The 27,343-nt window shown below is 41.7% G+C and overlaps 1 protein-coding gene across 1 annotated transcript in view; it reads right to left on the minus strand.

Annotated features, from left to right (window-relative positions):
• The window catches only part of fam199x (family with sequence similarity 199, X-linked), a 60,358-nt gene that overhangs the window by 7,392 nt on the left and 25,623 nt on the right, over positions 1 to 27,343 (minus strand). Inside the window, exons 3-6 of the mRNA XM_077235714.1 lie at positions 16,022 to 16,241; positions 15,735 to 15,887; positions 15,226 to 15,387; positions 197 to 445 (exon numbers count right to left, since the gene is read on the minus strand). Of these exons, the coding sequence (XP_077091829.1) occupies positions 197 to 445; positions 15,226 to 15,387; positions 15,735 to 15,887; positions 16,022 to 16,241 (784 nt within the window). The remainder of the gene's footprint in view (positions 1 to 196; positions 446 to 15,225; positions 15,388 to 15,734; positions 15,888 to 16,021; positions 16,242 to 27,343) is intronic.

Below are 27,343 nucleotides of genomic sequence, written 5' to 3' on the forward strand. Positions count from 1 at the left end.
ACTGTTATTTAGTCCGTACAGTGAATGATTTGTCAGACTGATTCAATCTGTATTTTTTTTTTTCATTCAAGAGAAATCACTTAAGAGAGACTACACTAGCTGCACTGTATGTTTGTATTAAGACATGTCACCTTAGCAGTACACTGTCTTGTGCTATTTTTCTTAATGTCTTGAAGTAAATGAGTGGTGAAAGTACCTTAGAGTCTCGTATTCGCTCTGCAGCGGTGGCCAGGTTTCCATCGCTGTGTGCACGGCTGATGCTTGTGGAGGAATTGGACCCTGTGGAAGTGGTGCTACTGCTGGCACTGCTTACTATGCTGACATTACTGCTGCTGTGAGCACTCACACCACTGGTGCTGCCACTGCTCGCCATGCTCCTCTTCCAGCCATCACGTGTCATGCTAGGACGCTGCCGTGGACTGTGCTCACGGATGTAGCTCCTCACCTAAATTAACAATAGAAATCTGAATGTTTTTAAAAGTTTAACTGACCAACACATCTCAGATTAACCAGCAACAATTTTATGCTCATCATATGATACTTCATACTTCATTTGATGAACTCCGCTAATAAAAAAAATTCTCTTTAAATAACGTGCTAGTGGATTTGACTTAATTTCTATAGTGGAAAGAAAAAATTTGTGAGGCGTTTCACATGGCTTAGTTCGATTTACTCTTGTTGATGCCGCTGAAGCAGTGTATGTACTATTTGATTCTCCAGCTGAAGCAGTGTTTGGGATTTTTGAATGTTTGAATCTGACGGGTTGGGGCGGAGCTGTGGAGTGCCGAATTTGAGTTTCCCTTTAGAATCGTCAGACCCTGACACCCCTGAGTAAAAGTATTGTGTCATGACTTTTAATTAACTAACTACACTAAATTGTTATAAATTGATCAAAACCTTATAGGTTTCATTCCATTCCTAATTCCAATTTACAACTACTAGAAGTATATCCAACTTGACCTGCACGTATAAAGCACAGGGTTGCCAACTTTGGCTGTCTGGCTGGAGTGAGATTTTGATGACATGGGCTGAATCAATGACATGACCCTATTTGAGGTTTAAAAGATCAACCATTCATTTTTATTTCGTCTTAATGCAAATTACCCAAATAATTAAAGGTGCAATGTGTAAAAATTTTGAGTGTCTATTAACAGAAATGCAATATGACATCCATAACTATGTTTTCAGTGGTGTATAAAGAGCTTACTTAATATACCGTAATGTTTTTATTACCTTAGACTGAGACATTTATGTCTAGATAACCGCGGGCACCCCCTTCTATGAAGGTCGACATATTGTGACGTCATGTTTCTACCGTAGCCGAACGCGAACAAACAGCGCTACAGAGCGTGTTTCGTCACTACCTTGAAAGAGAAGCAGCAGAAAGCTAGAAGCTATCCACAAACACCGTGAGTAGTAGCTTTTCCCTTGTCAGTGGTGTAAAATATGTAGTTGGATTGTTTCATGTAACTTAGTTCTTCTCCCTCGCTGTGTTATGGCTTTGCTATGTGGGGATAAATGTGCTGGTTACGTTCGTGAGACAGCTGATTAGTGCTCTTGTCATTGAACGTAAAACAGTAACGTTACAGGAATCACCAACCCGTCGATCGCGGTCGACAAGTCGATCTTGGAAGCATTTTAAGTCGATCGCGAAGAGTTTTCAATATCAGAGAAAAAAAGCCTATTGTGTGTAGTAAATGGTGTCTAGGGGATGCGGAGGCGCACGCGCTGTTACAATCACGTCATTTTTGCCGCGCGCAGCTTTGGGCTCATGCGGACGCGTCGAGTTTAAACAAGGCTTTACGCTTTATCCAGCTCAGCCACTGTAACAGCTAATATTTAGCCAGCTAAACTTTTACTACCCTGTTAGAAAAAATATATAGTTGAATAGTTTCATGTGGTTCTTCGCTGTATTATGGGTTTGCTATGTGGGGGGAAATGTGCTGGTTACATTTGTGAGACAATCAGCTGATTACTATTATTATATTATATATTAAGACCCTTGATCCTCACCTGATTATGGCTTTGTAAACTTTATCCATGATGTGGTTTATAATGGACTGTGGTACAGAAACAGTGACAAAGTTACACACTCTTGGCTTACTCTGGCTACTCTCTGCTGTCTCAGACGACGATATGTTTGTCCTATTTTAGCCACCGTAGCTTCTTCGAAAGGGAGGTGTGAGCAGTGGGCTGAGCCCTTAGTGCAACTCGCAGCCGAACCGCTAAAAATCACACACTGCACCTTTAAGTCTAATGTTGTAATTGATGCATTTTTTCAGTAGTCAACATTTGAAGTGGATCAAAACCATTCATCAAAGTTATACATGAATTTTGAACAATGCCTGTTCTTGTCTTAGGACAACAAACTTTTTTGATCCACTTCAAATGTTGACTATTTTAGAAACTGTACCTGTTAACTTTACCTACCATATTAGCTAGTTAGCTAATATTACCAGCCAGTCAGATTTCTTACTAATTAATTTTAAAATACTACATTTCTTTTTGTATGCTCTACATTGTGTGGAAAAACAATGTAGAATAGGCCTGTACATTATATTAAAATGTTGTATGCAATAAGCTAATTTGTCCACAGTTGTAAAGCAAAAAGATCACTTAAAGATAATGACAAACAAAGGGAATATACATTAGCAGGTCAGAGGTAGAATGTTCCATAAGAACACACATATTCAGTTCCCTTATGGTTAGTGATCGACCGATATTGATTTTTTATAACCGATACCGATTATTTGCATGTTTATGTGCCCGATAACCGATATGCAGAACTGATATTTATTTACTGTTATACTTCTGTATAAAATTAACAAAAATTAACTGAACAAACCATTTTATTTATAACAATCACTCCCTCCTATATATATATATATTCCGATAGCCCCGCGTCACAGGCCATTCTTGAGATTCGCCTTCGACGGTCGGGTATATCAATACACCGTCCTCCCATTCGGCCTATCCTTATTACCCCGTACATTTACGAAATTCATGGATACGGCTCTCGCCCCCTTGAGAGTGAAAGGGCTGCGAATTCTGAACTATTTGGACGATTGGCTGATTTTAGCCCAGTCAGAGATGGAACTGATATCTCACAGAGCTGCGCTTCTCAGCCATCTGGAAAGCTTGGGTCTCACGGTCAACTGGACCAAGAACTCATTACTGCCCAGTCAGTCAGTTTCCTTCCTAGGAATAGAACTGGACTCGGTGGCTATGACGGCCCACTTATCGACACAGCGCGCGCGCCATGTTCAAAAGCTAGCCGCGTCTTTCCAGAAAGGCAGCATTATACCTCTGAAGACATTCCAAAGGATGCTAGGCTGTATGGCATCAGCTGCGGCTGTGCTTCAGCTAGGCCTGCTGCGCATGCGCCCGCTACAACGCTGTGCCTCACCGGGCTTGGGTTTCAGGCTACAGGCGAATTAGAGTGACTCAGAGCAGCGTTACGGCTCTTCAGCCCTGGTTAGCGGCCGACTGGTACCAGCGGGGAGTGACGATGGTACCAGCGGGGAGTGACAATGGGGGCTGTTTCACACCGATTGGTCATCTCGACGGACGCCTCCAACCTGGGTTGGGGCGCCGTCTTCGAGGGCAGACCGGCCCTTGGCCTGTGGTCGGACCAAGATAAACACTTCCACATAAACTGTCTGGAAATGATAGCGGTCGAGAACGCGCTCAAATGTTTCCTCCCGTTCCTATAGGACCACCATGTACTGGTCCGCTCGGACAACATGTCGGTGGTGTCCTACATAAACCGTCAGGGCGGCGTCAGATCCAGAAACCTCTGCCATCTGAGGGAACGCCTTCTTATGTGGTCTCAGGGCTGCCTGCGCTCGCTGAGAGTCACGCACGTGCCAGGCCATTTGAACGACGGTCCAGACACACTGTCCAGGAACCAAATCCCCCGCGGGAATGGTCCTTGCACCCCCAAACAGTCCAGTTACTATGGCGCCTTTTCGGCAAAGCGAAAGTCGACCTCTTTGCGTCAAAAAGACAACGCTCATTGCCCGCTGTTCTTTTCAAAGAACGAGGATTTGCTGGCCCAAATCTGGCCCAGCCTCCCACTTTATGCTTCAAGAGAATCAGGGAAATGCGCCACTCGGTGCTCCTTATAGCCCTGCGCTGGGAGAATCAAACTTGGTTCCCGGAGCTGATGCGGCTGTCCCACACAGCCCCTTGGCCAATTCCGGTGAGGAGAGACCTCCTCTCTCAAGCTCGCGGCTCAATCTGGCATCCCCATCCAGAGCGCTGGTCTCTACATGCATGGTTAATCAACGGATACCCGTTGTACTGCCAGAGGGAGTGATGAACACGATCACGCAATCCAGAGCCCCCTCTACGAGGCGGCTTTACGCGTCTAAATGGTCGGTGTTCTCCAAATGGTGCGCCGATAGAGATCTAGACCCACGAATATGTGGGGTCCCGGGGTTACTTAGCTTCCTTCAGAAGCTGTTGGATAAGGGCAGGTCCCCATCCACGCTTAAAGTCTATGTGGCGGCCGTTGCAGCGTTCGCTGAGTCGACGCGCGGCTAGCGAACAGGAAGGAACAAGCTCGTCATTCGCTTCCTTAGATGAGCTAGACGTATGAACCCCCCGCGACCCCCCTCGGTTCCCATCTGGGATCTTTCACTGGTCCTAGAGGCCCTGAAAGCTTTCCCCTTTGAACCGTTTTTCTAACAGCTCTGTCATCAGTTAAACGTGTGGGGGATCTACATGCGCTATCTGTTAGTGCTGCGTGTCTTGAGTTCGGGCCAAATGACTCTAAAGTCATCCTCAAGCCAAGACATAGTTATGTCCCAAAAATATTGGGCACCCCATTCAGAGCGCAGGTCATTTCTCTCTCGGTTCTGCCTGCATCCGACAGTGAGGGTGATGTGAATCTCCTTTGCCCCGTCAGGGCGCTCAGGATTTACATTACACGTTCCGCCTCTTTCAGGCGTTCGGAACAGCTCGTCTCGTTTGGTGGGCGCACCAATGGTCTCGCCGCCGCGAAACAGAGCCTGTCCAGATGGATAGTGGAAGCTATCACATCTGCTTATATGTCTAAAGGTCTGCAATGCCCTTTGGGCATTAGGGCGCATTCCACCAGAGGCGTGGCCTCGTTGTGGGCTTGGTCCAGCGGAATTTCCATTCATGACATTTGTGAGGCGGCAGGCTGGGCCTCTCCGTCCACATTTATTAGGTTTTATAACCTGGAAATTCCTTCTGTCAGACTTCTGACTAGACTAGAGCAGTGTGTTGTCCTGCCCAGATTATTATGCGCGGACTTCCCTCATGGGCCATTAGCTCTCCTGGTTGAGCTGCACTATTGGTTGAATAGTTATGGACCGGTAACGCTGCTCTGTATACCCTATATGTGCTTATAACATGTGCTGGCCCGCATTGCTGGCCACCTGTTTCCCACTTATCTATGTTCCCCGGGAATCCCTGGGACTCATGAAGTGGAGGCTGGGCGCGCACGGCGTTGACAATGGGTTCCCGTAGCGTAAGCTAGCTTACGCAATAAGAGAGAACCTCTCGTAAGAGAACGATACCGTAACTAACGTAACCTCGGTTCTCTCTAGAAGAGGGAACGAGTATTGCGTAACCTGACCCTGCAGGCGCCACAAGCGTCTTATCGCTTCAGCTGATGAAACCATTGAGACAACCTACGCGCCTGGGTTTTAAACGCTAAGCCACCCCCATTTTGGCGGGCTATGACGCGTGAGGGCGCAAAACGCCCTCATTGGACGTGACATCATGCGAGAGGCTCAGTGGTAGGTTGCAGCAGTTGCCGCAGGGCAACCAATGAGCACGCAATATGGCCTGCTCTAGGTCTGCTAGCTGCTGCACTGCGTTGACAATAAATATACCGGCTTCAATATCTCGAGCAAAGATGACTTTACCCCGTAGCGTAAGCTAGCTTACGCAATACTCGTTCCCTCTTCTAGAGAGAACAGAGGTTACGTTAGTAACCGAGTATCGTTTTCACTGTTATGCTGATGATACTCAGCTCTATATTTCCTCAAGCCCTGACGAAACTTACCAATCCACAAAATTAACGGAATGCATGGCTGATATAAAAAACTGCATGGCTAATAATTTCCTACTACTTAATATTGAAAAAAAAGATTCTAATTATTGGACAAAAGACTTCCTCACATAATAACCAAGAATACTGTCTAACACTTGATGTCTGCTCGGTCAAGTCCTCATCGTCGGTTAGGAACCTGGGTGTGCTCTTTGATACCAATCTTTCATTTGAAAGTTACGCGTCTAGTATCTGTAAAACTGCATTTTTTCATCTTAAAAATATATCTAAATGACGTCATATTCTCTCACTGAAAGACGCAGAACAAATGGTTCATGCGTTCATGACATCAAAGCTAGATTATTGTAATGCTCTACTACTGAGTGGTTGCCCTGCACGTTTAATACATAAACTACAGCTGGTCCAAAATGCAGCCGCTAGAGTTCTTACCAGAACCACGAAGTATGACATATTAGCCCGGTTCTGTCAACACTGCATTGGCTCCCTATTAAACCACATATACATTTTTAAATATTGCTGATTACTTACAAAGCATTAAATGGTTTAGCTCCCCAGTACTTGAGCGAGCTCTTAATGTATTATAGTCCTTCACGTCTATTGCGATCTCAAAATTCTGGCCAGTTGATAATACCTAGAATATCAAACTCGACTGCTGGCGGTAGATCCTTCTCCTATTTAACACCAAAACTTTGGAACAATCTTCCTAACATTGTCTAGGAAGCAGACAGTCTTTCAGTTCAAATCTAGACTAAAAACACATCTCTTTGGTCTAGCATACACATAACACATTATAGACTTCTATATTTCAATGTTAGGCCGCATAGTTTAGATCAGCCAGGAACCGGGAACACTTCCAATAAATCCTGATGTACTTGGTACATCATAAGAAGGATGGTGTCTACGCTAATGTTAGTCTCTCTGTTTATCCCGAGGTTTACCGCAGTCTGCCGGATCCAGGCCGTATCCGGATCTGATGAAGGACCTACACTTGGACACGACGACAACGCAGTCCTGAGGTCTCAACTAGTCTCTCCCTTGTGAAGGCCTCCTTCCCTCTACCTCTGTACTGATAAAATGTTGTCGGGATAATTTCGATTCACGTAGCTAAGCGGAAGCGAAGTTAAGTTAACCCCTAAGTTAACGACTAATGATTGTTGTGACGAAAGTGAAACAATCAAAACTAACTTTAGCTGGACAAAAACTCTTTATTCTAGAGCTGCTGTAAAGACAAAAAAATATCAGTTACTTTAATTTCCTATTATCACTGTAAAGCTGCTTTGACACGGTCCATATTGTTAAAAGCGCTATATAAATGAAGGTGCCTTGACTGCTGCACCCCCAAACCTGGCCCCGGATAAGCGGAAGAAGATGGTATGGTATGGTAAGTGTTTTAAACAGAATGTAAAAATTTTTAATCTATGTGATGGAAAAATGCAGTCAAATCTCGAGTTAGGGGGTACTTTTTGTTAACCGTTTATCATATATCTTAGAAGTAATAATTAGGAAAAACAACTGTGGATAAATGAATGCCATTTTGTTTTGAGTGGGCATTAACCCCCTGGGGTCGGAAAACGCGCCAGTGCGTTTTGCTCGATTTTTTTCACATAGCAGCAAAATAGACTTAAAATACTCCGTCATTTCTGGTCATTCAGATTTAAGAAATATGAAAAAATAAACTGTTAAATGTCTGCTTTTTTTATGTGTCCACTTGCAATCGAAAATAAAACATTGTGCTTTTGTAAAATAAAGAAAATAAACAGGGTGTGCTTTCTGGCTCTCCGTCTCCGTGAACTTTTTTTCTGGAGCACGTCTCTAAACAAACAAAACTCAGCGAATACTATTCACCCAGGCATGAGCAATATATCTTTATAATCATTTAAGTGTGTACTTTTAAATTATCTAATTCAAAACTAAATCAGAATCAGAATCAGAAAGAGCTTTATTGCCAAGTGTGCTTGCACACACAAGGAATTTGTTTTGGTACTGAGGCTTCCAGTGGATATATACAAATACAACATGAAACATAATACTACAAATTATAAGAATAAAAAATAAAAATATAAATATATGAGAATAAAACTATCACAGTTGGTGTTTTGAATATTATAAATAAATAAATCTACATATAAGTATCACCTGAGTTGTGGGATATTGCACTAAACAGTGGGAGTATTGCACTTACAGGCATATGCCTTGGGAGGAGTGTTAACTGTTCAGGAGGGAAATGGCCTGTGGGAAGAAACTGTTCCTGTGCCGAGATGTTCTTGTGGCCAGTGATCTGAGTCTCCGTCTTGACGGTAGCAGTTCAAACAGGTGGTGTCCAGGGTGAGTGGAGTCTGTGATGATTTTACCTGCTCATTTCCTCACTCTGGAAGAGTACAGGTCCTGGAGGTTTGGCAGGGGGGCACCAATAATCCTCTCCGCAGTCCGGACTGTCCGTTGTAGTCTCCTGATGTCTGATTTGGTAGCTGAACCAAACCAGACAGTGATGGAAGCGCACAAGACAGACTCAATGACGGCTGAGTAGAACTGAATCAGCAGATCCTGTGGCAGGTTGAACTTCCTCAGCTGGCGAAGGAAGTACAGTCTCTGCTGGGCCTTTTTCACAGTGGAGTCAATGTGATTGTCCCACTTCAGGTCCTGAGAGATGATAGTGCCCAGGAACCTGAATGACTCCACTGCTTCCACAGTGCTGTTCATGATGGTGAGTGGGGGGAGTGCTGAGCTGTTCCTCCTGAAGTCCACGATCATCTCCACTGTTTTGAGCGTGTTCAGCTCAAGGTTGTTATAACTGCACCAGGCAGCCAGCTGTTCAACCTCCAGTCTGTAAGCAGACTCGTCACCGTTTCGGATGAGACCGATGACAGTGGTGTCGTCTGCAAATTTCAGGAGCTTGACAGTGGGGTCTTTAGAAGTGCAGTCATTAGTGTACAGGGAGAAGAGCAGTGGGGAGAGAACGCACCCTTGGGGAGCACCAGTGCTGATTGTGAGTGTCTTGGATGTGTATTTCCCCAGTCTCACTCGCTGCTGCCGGTCCGTCAGGAAGCTGGTGATCCACTGACAGATCGAGGATGGTATGGAGAGCTGGGTCAGTTTGGCTGTGAGAAGACCAGGCATGATGGTATTGAAGGCCGAACTGAAGTCCACAAAGAGGATCCTTGCATAAGTCCCTGGTCTGTCGAGATGTTGCAGGATATAATGCAGTCCCATGTTGACTGCATCATCCACAGACCTGTTTGCTCTGTAAGCAAACTGAAAGGGATCCAGCAGGGGTCCAGTGATGTCCTTCAGGTGGGCCAGCACCAGTCTTTCAAACGACTTCATGACCACAGACGTGAGAGCGACAGGTCTGTAGTCATTAAGTCCAGTGATTTTGGGTTTTTCGGGGACAGGAATGATAGTGGAGCGTTTGAAGCAGCAGGGAACTTCACACTGCTCCAATGATCTGTTGAAGATCTGCGTGAAGACCGGGGCCAGTTGGTCAGCGCAGGCTTTTAAACAAGCAGATGAGATTCCGTCTGGGCCTGAGGCTTTCCTAGTCTTCTGTTTTTTGAAGACTCGGCTCACGTCCTCCACACAGACCTTAAGCTCAGGTTGGATGGCAGGAGGGGGGAGTGATAATTGGAGAACAGGAGGTGATGCTGAATGTGTGAAGTGCAGATCAGACCGGGTGTGTGGTGTGAATGAGGGCTTTTCAAACCGACAGTAAAATGAATTTAAATCGTCAGCCAGGTGTTGATTGTCCACAGATCGAGGGGATGGTGACTTGTAGTTGGTAATGTTCCTCAGGCCATTCCAGACTGATGATGGGTCGTTGGATGAAAACTGGTTTTTCAGTTTATCAGAGTAGTTCCTTTTAGCAACTCTGATCTCCTTTGTCAATCTGTTTCTGGCCTGGTTATACAAGATTTTATCCCCACTTCTGTAAGCATCCTCTTTGGCGTGACGAAGGTGTTTGAGTTTCCCAGTAAACCATGGTTTATCATTAGTGAATGATAAGAATGTCCTGGTAGGAATGCATGTATCCTCACAGAAACTTATATATGATGTTACAGTATCTGTGAGCTCATCCAGATCATTGGTAGCAGCTTCAAAAACAGTCCAATCAGTGCAATCAAAGCAGGCCTGTAGATTCTGCTCTGCTTCATTAGTCCATCTTTTTACAGTCCTTATTCCAGGTTTAGCTGATTTCAGTTTCTGCCTGTAGGTCGGTATGAGATGAACCAAACAGTGATCAGAGAGCCCCAAAGCTGCCCGTGGGACGGAGTGATATGCATTTCTTATTGTGGTGTAACAGTGGTCCAGTATATTACTGTCTCTGGTGGGACATGTAACGTGCTGTCTGTATTTTGGTAGTTCACGGGAAAGATTTGCTTTGTTAAAATCCCCAAGAATGATTAAAAGAGAGTCTGGGTACCTTTGTTCCGTTTCAGATATTTGTTCAGCCAGCTGTTGTAGCGCCGCGCTCACGCACGCGTCTGGAGGGATGTAAACATTCACGAGAATGGAAGAGGAAAATTCCCGAGGCGAGTAGAAGGGTTTACAGTTTATGAAATGTGCCTCTAAATTAGGAGAGCACATCTTCTTCAGTGTTGTTACATCTGAACACCAACTTTCGTTAATGTAGAAACACAATCCACCACCTCTCGTTTTCCCCGTTAGCTCCGCGATGCGATCCGCTCGGAACAGCTGGAAGCCCGGCAGATGTATTGCGTTGTCCGGTATGGCTTCACTCAGCCAGGTTTCAGTGAAGCACAAAGCAGCAGAGTTTAAAAAATCCTTGTTAGTGTGGGTGAGGAGAAGTTCATCCGTTTTGTTAGGAAGGGATCGGAGATTCGCGAGATGAATCCTGGGGAGTGCAGTGCGCAGGCCGCGCTCGCGGAGTTTAACCAGCGCGCCGGCTCGCTTCCCGCGTTTGCGTCTGAACGCGCGTTTGAACAACAACGCTGCCCCTCCGACGAGAATGTCCAGCAAAACGTCTGAATAATCAAAAACTGTAGAAAAGGTTTCTGGTGTGTGTTTCCTAATGTCCAGTAGTTCGTCTTTGGTGAAACTGATAGGAAAAGAATGACTAAACGCAGAACAAACGAACAAAAACAACACAATAGCTGGAGAGCTCCACACCGAGGCAGCCATCCGCGGCGCCATCTTGGATCGAAAACAATTATAAAACACCCTGATCGAAAACAAATATTCTTTGTATATGTAATCTATATAAAAAGAGAGATGTCAGCCGTTCTCATTATCATTCTCGCCGCTCATTATTCTGTTAATGTGACACGCTCACGGAGAGCGCACGCTATTCAAACGCAAATGATCCGAGGCAAAACATGCAAACGTGTCAACGCCCACATCAACTGGATAAAACACACCAAGTTTAATCAGATTAATGTACTATGTCGTTTTGCGAGACTGTGAGGAATAATCCTGAGATATTTACCTCAGAAGTCAAGTCAAGTCAAGTCACCCTCATTTATATAGTGCTTTTAACAATATGGACCGTTTCAAAGCAGGTTTACAGTGATAATTGGAAATTGAAGTAACAGAGATTGTTTCGGCTTTACAGCAGCTCTAGAATAAAGTTATTGTCCAGCTAAAGTTAGTTTTGATTGATTCACTTCCGTCGCAACGATCAATGGTTATTAACTTAGGGGCGGCTAACACGACACCGTTCTAACAGAAAATTCTTTAATGCGATCCAGCCGCTCATTTGCATAAAACAGTGCCTGGTGGCTCTGAGAATTTTTTATCGCTTCCGCTTAGCCACGTGAATCGGAATTATCGCGACAACGTTTTATCAGTACAGAGGTAAAGGGAAGGAGGTGTTCACAAGGTAGAGACTAGTTGACACTTCAGGGATGCGTTGTCGTTGTGTCAAGGCGCGGGTCCTTCATCAGATCCGGATACGGCCTGGATCCGGCGGACTGCGGTAAACCTCGGGATAAACAGAGAGACAAATTTTTAGAGTAGACGCCATCCTTCTTATGATGTACAAAGTACATCAGGATTTATGGGAAGTGTTCCCGGTTCCGACTGATCTAAACTATGCAGCCTAACATTGAATTATAGAAGTCTATAATGTGTTATGTGTATTCTAAGCCAAAGAGATGTGTTTTTAGATTTGAACTGATAGTAGGGCTGGGACGGTTACCGCATTACCGCAATACCGCGGTCACGTGACTCCAACCGCGGGTCTGAGCTCGTCACCGTCATCCCTGCAAAAAAAAACATTGGCCTGCACATGTGTGCACGTTGTGTCAAATTATATGGATTAATTGATTCTAATGACATGGATTATGTATAATGACGTTATGTCTTACATGGATTCAAGGTTTTCTAAACTTATAGACGGAACAAATCCGACCTTTCGCGAGTTGGGGAGCGCAATGTTCCATGACATAATATAACATTCCATTCGTATTAGAGATGCGCGGATGGGCTATTATTTCATCCGCAACCGCATCACAAACTCATCATACGTCCGCCATCATCCGCACCAACGTTTACGACCAATTTCCATTTAAAGCGGTTTACCGCTATACCGTGTGAATTTCTTGCTTTTCAACCACGGTTAGAAAAAATCCATACCGCCCCAGCCTTAACTGACAGACTATGTCTGCTTTCCGGACAATGTTAGGAAGATTGTTCCAAAGTTTTGGTGCCAAATAGGAAAAGGATCTACCACCAGCAGTCGATTTTGATATTCTAGGTATTACCAACTGGCCAGAATTTTGAGATCGCAATAGACGTGGCGGACTATAATGCGTTAAGAGCTCACTCAAGTATTGGGGAGCTAAACCATTTAGTGCTTTGTAAGTAATCAGCAATATTTTAAAAGGTATACGATGTTTAATAGGGAGCCAATGCAGAGTTGACAGAACCGGGCTAATATGGTCATACTTCCTGGTTCTGGTAAGAACTCTAGCGGCTGCATTTTGGACCAGCTGTAGTTTGTTTATTAAGAGTGCAGGACAACCACCCATAAGAGCATTACAATAATCTAGCCTTGATGTCATGAACGCATGGACTAATTGTTCTGCATTTGTCATTGAGAGCATATGACGTAATTTAGATATATTTTTTAGATGGAAAAATGTGGTTTTACAGATACTATTCACATGACTTTCAAATGAAAGATTGCGATCACAGAGCGCACCCAGGTTCTTAACCGGCGATGAGGACTTGACAGAGCACCCATCAAGTGTTAGACAGTATTCTAGGTTATTACGTGAGGAAGTTTTTTGTCCAATAATTAGATTCTCTGTTTTTTCAGAGTTAAGTAGTAGGAAATTACTAGTCATCCAATTTTTTATATCAGCTATGCATTCTGTTAATTTGGTGAATTGGTAAGTTTCATCAGGGCGTGAAGAAATATAGAGCTGCCATGCTTCCTAATGATTTCTCCTAAGGGTAGCATGTACAGAGTCAGCAACGGTCCTAGTACTGAGCCTTGTGGTACGCCATACTGAACTTTTGATGGATAAGACATCTCTTCATTTACGGTTACAAACTGATAACGGTCAGATAAGTATGATTTAAATCATGCTAATGCAATTCTACTAATGCAAACATAATTTTTGAGTATTTAAAAGAATGTTGTGGTCAATAGCATCAAATGCAGCACTAAGATCGAGTAACACCAATAGCAAGATACAACCATGATCAGATGATAAGAGCAAATCATTTGTGACTCTAATGAGAGCTGTCTCAGTAATATGGTAGGGTCTAAATCCTGACTGAAAATTCTCAGAGATACCATTTCTTTCTAAAAAGGAACATAGTTGTGAGGATACTGCCTTTTCTAGTATCTTTGACAGAAAAGGCAGATTTGAGATCGGCCTGTACTTGACTAATTATGTAGGAGCAAGTTGCGTTTTTTTAACAAGTGGTTTAATCATAGCCAGCTTAAAAGTTTTCAGTACGTATCCTAGTAACAAAGATGAATTAATGATATTGAGAAGAGGATCTATGACCTCTGGAAGCATCTCTTTCAATAGTTTAGTCGGTATAGGGTCTAACATGCATGTTGTCGATTTGATGATTTAACGAGTTTAGAAAATTCTTACTCTCCTATAGCAATGAATGAATCTAATTTTTAGTCAGTGAGACTACAATGCACTGGCTGATGCGATACTGTAGTAGATGGTTGCATATTTATAATTTTTTTCCTGATATTATCAGTCTTATAAGTGAATAAGGTCATAAAGTCATTACTGCTGTGCTGCTTGCAAACTTCTGGGCTTGAAACTTTATTTTTCGTCAGTTTAGCAACTGTTTCGAATAAATACCAAGGGGTTTCGTTTATTTTCTTCTAATAGGGTTGACAAATAAGCAGATCTAGCAGTTTTTAAGGCCTCTCTGTATGCAATAGGGCTCTCCTTCCTTGAAATGCGAAATACCTCTTGTTTTGTTTTCTTCCAGTTTCTCTCCATTTTTCTGGCTGCTCTCTTATTAAATTATTTATTATTGTTTTTTATTAGTGACACATTTGGGGAGAGGATATATTCCAAAACTTTCTGAAAATACAGTATGAGAATTCACTGCATAGTTACTAGAAATGTTTACCTTGGATATTATACAATTTGCATGCATACAAAATAAGTCCTCACATTCTTTCTTGTGTGACACACCTGAATGAAAGGCTTATTATGAGTCTCATTATGCAGGTCATTGTCTTCTTAGGTGTGAATCAGAACATTACTCATGATCCACCATGCCCCCATGCATATTGCCTTTCCAAACAAAAAGTGTTTTACAAAATTTAAATCAATGTATTGTTTTATGTGAATGATTAGGCAGGATGATTTTCAGATCATTTTGAAGCAAAAACTCTAGGCGACAACAACCATTAGTCAAAAGTCGCATGGACATATTTTTAGTATGCGTTTTGTGGCCTTATTTCACAAACTTTAATTTTTAGTTTTCTCAGTAACCATGCATAAACAATATTCTCTCAAAAATACAAACATGTACATACATGTTGCTCACATATTATGGTAGCCCTGTTTGTGCTAAAAATAGTGTAATGACACCTTTGCCATTAATATGTTTATAAGCAACTGAAAAAAGCACAAGTGTCAGGGCATCTCAAGGACCCCAAAAACACCTTAGACCCCAGAGGGTTAACCAGGTCACTTCCCCTAACTCATTTAGAATGGCATGTAATTAGTGTAATTCATTACCTGTTTAAGTTTTTCATCTGTGAGGCAGTTTAGTTCAATGATGAACTCGCTATCTGTCGGCAGTATTTGTGCGCTCGGGTCGATTATTTTTATGATATCAAGTTGCTCCCGAAGTCCCATCTCTGTGCTTACTTTTCGACTTAAATATTCAATATATTCAACCTGAAAGCCAAAAATCAAAGTTAGCTTGCATTAAGAACAGTAGAAGCACTAAAGAAACAGAACAACAAGTAAATGCAGAGAAAGTCTAGTTAACATTTTTCATTACAAACTATATTATCACTATAACAATATAAGAGTTATTTTGAAAAAAAAATAGGACATTACTAAACATTTCTCAACATTTTATATATCCCATGTTGATTTATTGACAACAGCACTGGAGTTGACATGGACAAAACCTGATGATTCATGTTAAATATTGTTATTTGGTTGTCTCAGACTCCTGAACACGACAACACATACTGGGTGTGTTTTATATTTTCATTGCATAAATAAAATAAATCAACCTGTTCATCATTAGTCATGGCACTCCAGGGCAGCTCATCCAGATTTCGGTGTGGTTTGTTTTTTCTTTTGGATACAAGGCAGGGTGAATTGGGCACGCTGGGTATGATGTCTGACAACACATCACTGCCACTGGCTATGTCACTGCCTGGTAACTACAATGGCACATTTTTTGTTCAGCAAATTCTTCAATAAAATATCAACAGCTTGTCCATATGTTAGGAAATAAAATACAATGAAAGTGACATTTAAAAAAAAAACTAAAACGGCTTCAAAACTAAGGGCTCACCTGCCACTCAAATTCGCTGTCTGACCAGTCCCAATAAGTGCTGATGGAGGAGGACACGTCGCTGCAGACACTGCCTTCTGGGAACAGGTCAAAGGAGGTGAGTTCCTGATCATCCAGGAGGGAGTAGCAGTCATCCTGATCGCCCACAGAAACAGAGGAGAAGAGTTCCTCACTGCACTCTGAACTGGCAACACTAGTGCCGCATGATGTCAGGTTCCATCTGCAATGAGGTGACAGTTGTTGACTTAAAGCAGTTTACATTAGAGGTCTTCACGGGTCCACTTGGATCCGAAAACCCGAGGTCTGACCCAAGAACCGAGCGGGGTTGGGTCCAAAACTTTGACTAGTACCTCGGACAGTGATCGGTCCTGATCTTAGTGGCCACAGGTTTAGGGTAATTTAAAATAAATGTGCTTTTACCAAATGGACCCAAGAAGACCCAAATTATTATAACATTTTCTGTGCTTCTTGATATTAACATAAATATACATTTCCATTTCATTTAAGGGTGAAACAAAGCTTATGAGCGGTTTATCTACTTGGAAGTAGAGGTCGACCGATTCATCGGTTTTGCCGATATATCTGTACCGATAGTTGATTGGTGGAACTATCATTATCGGCAAAAATCCACAGCGATAGTAGTTCCGGGTTGCGTCCCTTGCTGAAGCGGCTGAGAAGGGTGTCATTTCACAGTATCAGAGCGCTGAGAAGAGTATACTGTCATTATACAGAGCGGAGCGGACTCTAGAGGGCAAATAACAAACTATCACTGACTGAGTTGTTTCCTTTCACATGTGAGGTTGCGCACAGCACGGAGATCACGCATTATACAGAGAGCGCTGACACTTCAGATGCGCATTTAAAACACAGACAGCAAAATGGTATGAATACAGAAGACTAAAGTACATATTGCCATGTCATTATAAAGTAATTAATAGGGATGGGCATTCGATTAAATTTTCTTAGTCGATCGTCGGGAGAATTAACGATCGACTATCGATTAATCATTAATATTTTTTTATTCAAATTCATTATTTATTTAACTTTTTATAAATTAAAAAGGCAATGAAAATACAAAAATACAGCGTGTTTTCCTCGATTAGATCTTTATTACAAGATGATCAACTTGTGGCAGTCGGTTAGGCTAAACTTGAAGATATATATGCGCTGCGGTGCTCGAAAGCAACGGAACCTGCAGCTGCGAGTTGGCGTTCTTAAACAGAGACCCTTGTTTGTTCCAAAATAATAAATAATAATAAAAAATCATGTTAAACAATAACTTAACCAAAAACATAATAATACTTAGATCTGACAGGTTTTGTCAAAATGTAACTCAAAACTATCCAAGAACAAAGTCGAGAAAGAGGGTGAGAGAGATTACTGTAACAATCAATTAGGCTAGGCTACTTAACAAAGCCTCATAAAAAATAACTAGTAACTCACATACAACTTCTACACCAGTCTACTGATTTTTGTTGAGAAAGATAAGCATGTTGATGACATGATCTGGGGTCAGACGCGACCGCAACTTGACCGTCAAGCCTCGTTTACACTTTCGCCTGGCTCTGCAGCGCGAGTCTCCGCAGACTGCGCGCGCACCTCCCCAAACAGACGAGGCGTTTATACTCGACGCGCTCGCCTGTGAAACACCGAATACCGCAATGACGTCATTTTTGCCGCGCTAACCTTCGCGCTCGTGCGGACGCCTCGAGTGTAAACAAGGCTTCAGTCCAGCCGCTGAAAACACCTGCTCTGAGGAGACTGACGTTGCCGGGATGCACAGGTACCTCCGCGCTAACTTGACCAGCCCGGGGAACACGTTCACTTTCCGCAGCAGCATTAGTTTAATGATAATCGATAACAAATTAACGTGATCGACGAAATTCTTAATGATCAATAATCGATCGTCGATTAAACATGCCCATCCCTAGTAATTAATTTGTTTACAAGATGCTGCATTAGCAGAGAAAGTACAGAAGTATGTTTGCCGTCGAGTCTGAGAGGACTAACATTTGTAGTGGCTATACCTCAAGTGTAGGGCTGGGCGATATGGCTGAAACTGTATCACGATATAAGTGTTTCATATCGGTCGATATCGATAATTATTGATATTTTTATGACCTATTTAAAGGACCAGGAGACAAATATATTAGACTACATTTAAACATTTTTTTTTTAAACTTAACCTTCCTCTGATTATAATATATTAGCAGAAATGTCAACACAACCATGGAAAACATCAAATAATTAAAATGTAAACACAAGTCTAAAATCACAATGAACACTTAATTATCTCTTAAAATTAAGGTGCAAAATTAAATGCATAAGAAATGCTTTAAAAAAAAAAAAGAGTAATAAAATAGTGCAAAGTGTTAAATAAACAGAGAAACCGACGACGGTCTTGCATTATTTGCAGACATTGGTCTGACTACGGTCAGACTTATAAAATTCAAAAAACTGCCATACTGGCGAGCTGACTTTTCCTGTTTTATCAACAATCGCTGCGGCACTCATTTTCCACTTATCACTCCACGCCTGCTCTGTTACTGAAGAATCCAACACGAGACAACAAATGGCGCAACCATACTGTTAAGGGGGTCGCACACTGGACGAGAAGCGCCGCGTCGCGTCAAGAACAACTAGAGGTATCACAATGTGACAAAAACACACGGAAACCTGACCTAAATGTTTTATGTTGCAATTGTTACTATCTATTTGCATTAGTTTAAATCCAGCTGGTCACTTTTATGCAGTCATTAGCTGGCGAAGTTTAATATAAAGCTAGTGACGTGATTGCTTTCTCAACATTGATATGTTCATGTAAGTGACATAAACATAAACAAATGGGAAACGCATTTGCGTTCTTTTTTTATCACCACAAAACATAGCTATTTTGATTAGATAATCATCAAGTGTTCTAAAATAGAAGCAAATAAAGTCAGAGACTATGTAATATAGGTCTACATTTATGTACTTTTAATGCTCTGGCCTTTGCAGATATTTAAATATGGCCATCTTCTTTAAGCATGTCTCATATGAAATGGTAACACACAATAAGATTACAATTTTAAGTATTTTTCATTGTTAGTTTGTTCATTTCATTATTTACGAATACATTTTAAATTGAGTTTTAATTTTAATTTTATATGTTATTACCTTAGTTAATATACTATGAACTCACGTGAATGATCAAGGTACAATTGTATTGCTCAAATATTATTACATGCAGTAAAAACGTATATTGCATAATGCATGGTTCATGAAAGCTAGCTAATACATCCTTGTTAACAAATGGGACTTGCAAAGTGTTACCTATGAAATTTACATAGGCTATGTTTCTTGGTTATAGCTTAAGAAACACCCATTTGACCTGTAATATTTTAATGTTTAAATTATTTTCTGCAGTTTGTTCTGTAGAACGTGTCATTTTAACATATTCACATTTATAGATTTATTTAATTTAGCATATTTCAGTTCAGCACTGTTTTACTTGGAGTGTTATGTTTGTTTTTAATCACAGTATCCATTTAAAAAAATATTGGTTGAATAATCGGATATCGGCATGTACAGTCAAACCTAAATATCGGTATCAGTAAAGGATAAACTGTTGTTAGATTGATTACAGAAAACCATGTAAATGCAGTTGAGATCAAACTAATCAACTAAATCGAATTAACGAAAATTAACCCATAACTATATTTTCATGTTTTATGTAACAAATTAGCTAAAAATAAATATTAATAATAAATCATAACTTGTAATAAATAATTATGAATATTTGGATCAGGTAATATAATTAATTTAATGTAGTAAAATTAATATAACAATCAATTAACCTGTTCGTCCCGTGAACACTCAGTGATAATGGTTAATTAATTCTAAGAAATGTTCATTTCCAGGGGAGGGAAATGTCATTCTTACTGTACAATACTACTAAGAGCCTATAGTCAAAATCTAAATCGTAAAATAAACTGTTGCAAAGCATAGAATCAGAACCAAATACTTATTGTGCACAAGTTTCATTAACTAAATCATAAACATAATTAAAGCTGCAAGCAGCATTGAAAGGGCCCTCGCACCTGTGCCACCTCCACCCGGTGGCTTTAGGAAGACAGAGCACGGTGGGCATTGTGCATTTAAGTAGGTAAATATAGGAGGAGTATGTCAAAGTCAGTTACAAAAATGTCCTTTATTATGGGGATAATAGCATGCGTTATCACTCAGATAAGTGTTGCTAGCATGCTTTAGCATGTTTAGAAATCAATGGCATATTTAATATGTTGCTAGTACTGCATCACAGTGTAAAATATGTCACTTCCTTTTGACAGTAGGTGGCGCTATTACTTTAACTTAAAATTGTCATGTAGATATGTTCAGGGCAGGACTCTTATCAAACGTGTGAAGTTTAGGGCAGATTGGACATTGCCTTCTTCAGTAAAAACAACTTCCTGTTTCATTGCATTAGTATGCGTTACCACTTAGCTAAGAATTGCTAGCATGTTTTAAGATGTTTCTAACATGTTTATAAGTCAATAACATATTTACTATGTTGCTAGTACTGTATCACACTGTAAAACATGTCACTTCCTGTTGCCAGTAGGTGTCGCTATTACTTTAACTGAAAATTGTCATGTAGATTTGTTCAGGGCAGGACTCTTATCAAACGTGTGAAGTTTGGGACAGATTGGACATTGCCTTCTTGAGTAACAACAACTTCCTGTTTCATTGCATTAGCATGCTTTAGCCCTTAGCTAAAAATTGCTAGCATGCTTTAACATGTTTATAACATGTTTATAACTCAATGGCATATTTAATATGTTGCTAGTACTGCATCACAGTGTTAAACATGTCACTTCCTGTTGCCAGTAGGTGGCGCAATTACTATTACTGAATATTCTCATGTAGATGTGTTCAGGGCATGACTCTTATCAAATGTGTGAAGTTTGGGGCAGATTTGACATTCCATGCTTGAGTTACAGCAAATTCCTATTTAATTGCAGTAATAGCATTCTTTAGCATTTAGCTAAGTGTTTGCTAGCATGTTTCTAGTATGTTGCTAGCATGTTTAATACTTGCTGGCACTTTTTTATATATTATTAGGAGTCCACAACAGTGTTAAACATGTCACTTCCTGTTGCCAGCAGGTGGGGCTATGACTGTAACTGAATATGAGCATGGACATGTGTTCAGGACAGAACTCTTATCAAACATGTGAAGTTTGGGGCAGATTGGACATTGTTTGCCTGAGTTACAGCAACTTCCTGTTTCATGGCGAAACATCGCAATTTGTCAGGCCGCCGAGGACACGCCCTTCGATGAAAACTCAAGATCTTCGCAATTTAATTGAAGATGATCAGATTAAAACTGTATGAGGAGTTTGTTAAAGTACGAGGCCTGAAAATGGCAAAAACTGCATAAAAATCGGAGAGGAAGATCAAAATGGCTGACTTCATGTTGTGTTTAGGGATACGCTCCAAGAGACTTTTTTGTAGGTACATAAAAATATACAAATTATTTATCTAAACCCCCTCTCCCCCTCACACACACACACACACACACACACACACACACACACACACACAGACACAGAGACAGAGACATAGACACACAGAGAGAGAGAAAATGACCACATTCAAACCAAGATATCTGACTTCCTGTTGGTTGGAGCTAATGACTATAAATTAGAAAGTTGTCCGGCTTGATGAGAACAATATATGTACGGAGTTTTGTTACTGTGGGTAAAACTAACCCCCCTTTTTCTCAAAAGAATTTAGAAAGTGACACACTTCCTGCTGCCAGTTGGTGGCGCTATAACTTTGACTCACAATAGTCGCATTCATGTGATCGGCCTCTTACCACGAACACACTGCTTAAGTTTCATCAAGATCAGATAATGTATGCAGAAGTTATACGACTTTGTGTTTCTCTTTTCTCGCCATAAATTCGCTTCCTTGCCACGGCCAAACCGTTCGAGATATCAAAAATCCGTCCGCAATTTAGCATCCTCAATGTCTTGACTTCATGCACACCGAGTTTGCTGACGATCGGATGCAATCTCTAGGATAAGTGTTTCAAATTCCAAAGCATGCGTTTTCCATAGTTGCCGACTTCCTGTTGGGCTGGTGTAAAACTTAGAGCACGAAAGTTGTTCGGCTCGATGAGATCTATATGTGTACCGAGTTTCATATTAATTCATGCATGTGTGTTTGATATATGGACCAAGGTTTCAAACCCCGTTCCAGGGGGCGCTGTTGAGCCCCCCTGCCACGCCCGGGTACCAGCTTCAGCCCGTCCCTGATGGTCGCGGGTTCTGACCTGTGTGCAAAGTTTCAAGAGTTTGAGCACGTTAAGGGCTCCAAAAGCCACCGAAACCTTGAAAAACAAGAATAAAAGCAAATCTCACGCACACACACACAGAGACGCAGAGGCAGAGACTGAGAGAGACAGAGAGGGAGAGAAAATGCTTGAAAAATCCACATTCAAAGCAAAATATCTGACTTGCTGTTGGTCGGAGCTAATGACTTTAAATTAGAAAGTTGTCCGGCTTGAAGAGTACAATATACATACCGAGTTTTGTTACTGTAGATAAAACTAACCCCCCCCCCCCACTTTCGTCAAAAGGGGGCGCTACTGAGCCCCTGCACCACGCCCGTTTCTGAAACTTTGCACATGTCTACTGGCTAATAAATGTGATGTGTCTGTCAAGTTTCATGCAATTTCAAGTATGCTAAGAGTCTCAAAAGCATCAAAAAATAATCTTAAAGTTTGATGCGTTACCACGGCAACAGTATCTAAGATATCAATCCTTTCACAGGTCTACATCTGCCGTGTGTTTACATTATACACATAAAGTTTTAAGCAAATCGGGTAAAAATAAGAGGGTGATTTAAAAGCATTTTGAAAGTGACACACTTCCTGCTGCCAGTTGGTGGCGCTATAACTTTGACTCACAATAGTCACATCCATGTGATCGGCCTCTTACAGCGAACACACTGCTGAAGTTACATCAAGATCAGTCAATGTATGCAGAAGTTATAACACACTTCCTGTTTCCATTATTCGCCATCAATTCTTTTCCTCGCCACGGCCAAACCGTTCGAGATATCAAAAATCCCCTGGCAATTTTTCATCCTCAATGTCTTGACTTCATGCACACCGAGTTTGGTGACGATCGGGTGAATTCCCTAGGAGAAGTGTTTCAAATTCCTGAGCATGAGTTTCCAAACAACCCATAATAGCCGACTTCCTGTTGGGCTGGCGTAAAAAGTAAAAGTACGAAGGATATATGAACCACTGAGATCTATATGTGTACCGAGTTTCATAGTATTACATGCAAGCGTGTTTGATTTATGGACCAAGGTTTTTTACCACTTCCAGGGGGCGATGTCGAGCCCCCCTGCCACGCCCGGGTACCAGCTTCAGTCCGGCCCTGATGGCCGCGGGTTCTGACCCGTGTGCAAAGTTTCAAGAGTTTGAGCACGTTAAGGGCCCCAAAAGTGCCCAAAAGGTAGTAAAATAATAATAATAATAAATATAGCTGCGAGCAGCGATTGCGGGCCCAAGCCGGTGGCACCGCCACCCCGGTGCCTTTACCTAAAGGCACCGGGGTGGCGGTGCTGCCAGCTTTGGCCCTTCATCGCTGCTCGCAGCTATATTTATAAATATATATATACACATGTATATATACATGTATACATGTATATATATATTTATATATATATATATATATATATAAATAAGAAGCCGCTGACACCGCCACTCCGGTGCCTTTAGGGTTATTGTGCACGACGTGCAAAAACGTAACCCCGCTTTGACTGTTGAAAAGAAGTGTGCTGTAGAGCTTGCATCAGTGTGGGCTCTGCAAAAGTGCGCATCGAGGGCACATATCAACCACAAAGTATGCGTGAGCCAGAGATGGGAGTAAGTCAAGTCTCAAGTCCCTACCATCAAGCAGAGGTGGAAAGTCCAGGGGTCAGACAGTAAAAGTTCTGCCATATTTTTATTCCACCCATGAACTCACACAGCAAAAACTTCAGTGTTAAATCAACTTTCCTAAGAGTTCATTTGGCTCCAGACTCAAGAGTGTTAAAATGTTAAAATGAGTGTTAAATTAACACTCAATAGTGTTAAAGTTAATGAGCTAATTAAGTGATTGATTGAGTGATGATTGACCACTATTGAAGACACTTGATGTTAACAAGCAGAATCACTGAAGGAGAAAATCACAAATTGTAAGCCACCGTTATGGCGATAAGTGTTTGCTTTAATTGGGCTCTTAAACCTTATACATTCACTTTAAACTTGTTTTTCTGCTGTTATTTTTTTATAACAGTCAAATGAACAAAGAAAAGTGTGATCTGATAGTGTTGGTTGTGTTATGGCATAATCGTGCTGTGATCTGAAAATAAAACTTATTGAGATAGGTTGGTTTAACTTACTAGCAGCAGTTTTGTGATTCTACAGCATATATGAATATCAGTATGTTTCTTATAATCCAAAATATTTAATAAATATTGTTCTGATCAAAACACTTTCAAATTAATTTATTTAGAAACACAGGCATCAATAATCAGCCTTTGAATCTCAACAATGGTGACAATAATAAAGCATGTTGCAGTGGCTGCCACCAATCACAACTCATTAATGACTCCCATCATGCATTGCGATATGAATAAATTATGATCTGAATTGTCTATGTAATTTACTTTCTGCCCGTCACCATTGTTGAGATGCATAGACTGAATCTTGACGTGTGTGCCTAATAGAAAGATTTTTTTTTTTTTTAGAAAACAACTTTTAAGATATCCTTTTATATTCTATCTAAAATTCTGGATATTTATGCAGAATCACAGTTATGCTGTAACCAACAACATAAATCAAAAACACAAAACTTCAAATGATGATGAATGATGAACACCATCAGATCACTTTTTTTCTTTGTTCATCTGGCAGATGGGAGTAAGTCAAGTCTCAAGTCCCTACCATCAAGCAGAGGTGGAAAGTCCAGGGGTCAGAAAGTAAAAGTCCTGCCATATTTTTATTCCACCCATGAACTCACACAGCAAAAACTTCAGTGTTAAATCAACTTTCCTAAGAGTTCATTTGGCTCCAGACTCAAGAGTGTTAAAGTGTTAAAATGAGTGTTAAATTAACACTCAATAGTGTTAAAGTTAATGAGATAATTAAGTGATTGATTGAGTGATGATTGACCTATTATTGAAGACACCTGATGTTAACAAGCAGAATCACTGAAGGAGAAAATCACAAATTGTAAGGGGGCTTTTCCACTGGGCTCGTTTGCTGCGGTCCGAGCCCGAGCGTGTTTGTTCCCGGCGCCCCCCGCAGCGTTGGTCTGGTTTCACACTCAACTTGATTCTATCGAACTCTGGTGCGTTTGCGTGCATCTTACGTCATTGCAAACGTGCACGGCGCATGATAGAAAACACGACGCGGGTCAATATATTGTGTTTTTTATTAATTTGGTGCCATTATTCATAGCTGAGTAAACAACGCAGGTTAACTGTGTGTGTGTGTTTCGCATAAGCTGTTTTTCCGCTGCTTGCAAATGGACTCTTTTGAGGAGACAGTGGATTTCCATTAATTTGTTGCCCTGATTGCACGCACTATGCGCAAATACACTGCAGACTCACTCTTGCTCGTATCCAGGGTAAATCTTCATCCCTTACGTGTGTTTTATTTAACTAAATACATCATAATCGACTAAAACGCATGCGCAGGATACTTTACTTCCTGAACAAGTGCGCACCCGAGTCCATGTAGTTTTCACATACACGCGAATCGCAGCACGGTTCGGGAGCAACCGAACTCAGACCACCTCCTCCAGGTAGTCTCGGGTTCGGTACCCCAGTGCGCACCCGGGTCCCATGACAGCGTTCACATTAGCGATTTTTCATGCGAACCGTGCCCCGTTCCGAACTAAACTGCCAGTGTGAAAGCCCCCTCAGCCACCGTTATGGCGATAAGTGTTTGCTTTAGTTGGGCTCTTGACCCTTATATTATTAACTTTAGATTTTGTTTGGCTGCTGTAATTGAGTTAGATGGGAGCAAGTCAAGTCTCAAGTCCCTACCATCAAGCAGAGGTGGAAAGTCCAGGGGTCAGAAAGTAAAAGTCCTGCCATATTTGTATTCCACCCATGAACTCACACAGCAAAAACTTCAGTGTTAAATCAACTTTCCTAAGAGTTCATTTGGCTCCAGACTCAAGAGTGTTAAAGTGTTAAAATGAGTGTTAAATTAACACTCAATAGTGTTGAAGTTAATGAGATAATTAAGTGATTGATTGAGTGATGATTGACCACTATTGAAGACACCTGATGTTAACAAGCAGAATCACTGAAGGAGAAAATCACAAATTGTAAGCCACCGTTGGGTGTGGGTGTATTCACAACACATAGCATACGATATAATATCTTAAGATTATTCATCATTATGTTGTCTCTGCCTTTTCTGTTTTAATGATATTCAGAACAGAAAAGCTAAATGTTCCTTATAATTTTAATTAACACTAACTTTATTCTCATCTGAATTATAAATAATTGATTTCCGTATAAAATGATTTCAGCGCCTCTCTCTCTCTCTCTCTCTCACTCTCTCTCTCCCTCTCTCTCTCTCACACACACACAAAGGTCTATCGCGCCAGCGCGCCTCTCTCGCGCGCACACACACACTCCAGCTTAAGAGAGAGGCGCGCGCCATCAAACTGTGTGTGTGTGTGTGTGTGTGTGTGAGAGAGAGAGAGAGAGAGAGAGAGAGAGAGAGAGAGAGAGAGAGAGAGAGAGAGAGAGAAGTGCGGGCGCGATCGAACTGTGTGTGTGTGTGTGTGTGTGTGTGCGCACGTGTGAGAGAGAGAGGCGCGGGCGCGATCGAACTGTGTGTGTGTGTGTGAACAGTGGAAACATACTCCGTCATTTTTTTCATTCAGGACATCATTCAGACTGCAAACTGTTTACTTATATTTGTGTACACTCGCTATAAAACACAACATCCTCAGTCACAGAGAGAGAGGCGTGCGCGATCGAACTGTGTGTGTGTGCATGTGTGAGAGAGAGAGGCGCGGGCGCGATCGAACTGTGTGTGTGCGTGTGACGGTACTGATCCACTTGTCCGTGCGACACATCAGTCGCGCCGCACTCCGCTTTATTCCTATGGGTGAAGTCACGCAACTTTAAAGCGCCCGCAAAGCATCCCGGGAAGGCGGCGCTTCATTTGGGAAAAATGCTGCGCGTCAAAAAGCTGGCCGATGCCCATCTTTATGCAAATGAATCCGTCAAACGCGACGCGTCTATCCAATAGAAGTAGTCT

This window comes from Siphateles boraxobius, unplaced genomic scaffold (assembly GCF_051911475.1).
Source record: "Siphateles boraxobius isolate OS27281-9 unplaced genomic scaffold, OSU_SipBor_1 2, whole genome shotgun sequence".
Lineage (NCBI taxonomy): Eukaryota > Metazoa > Chordata > Actinopteri > Cypriniformes > Leuciscidae > Siphateles > Siphateles boraxobius.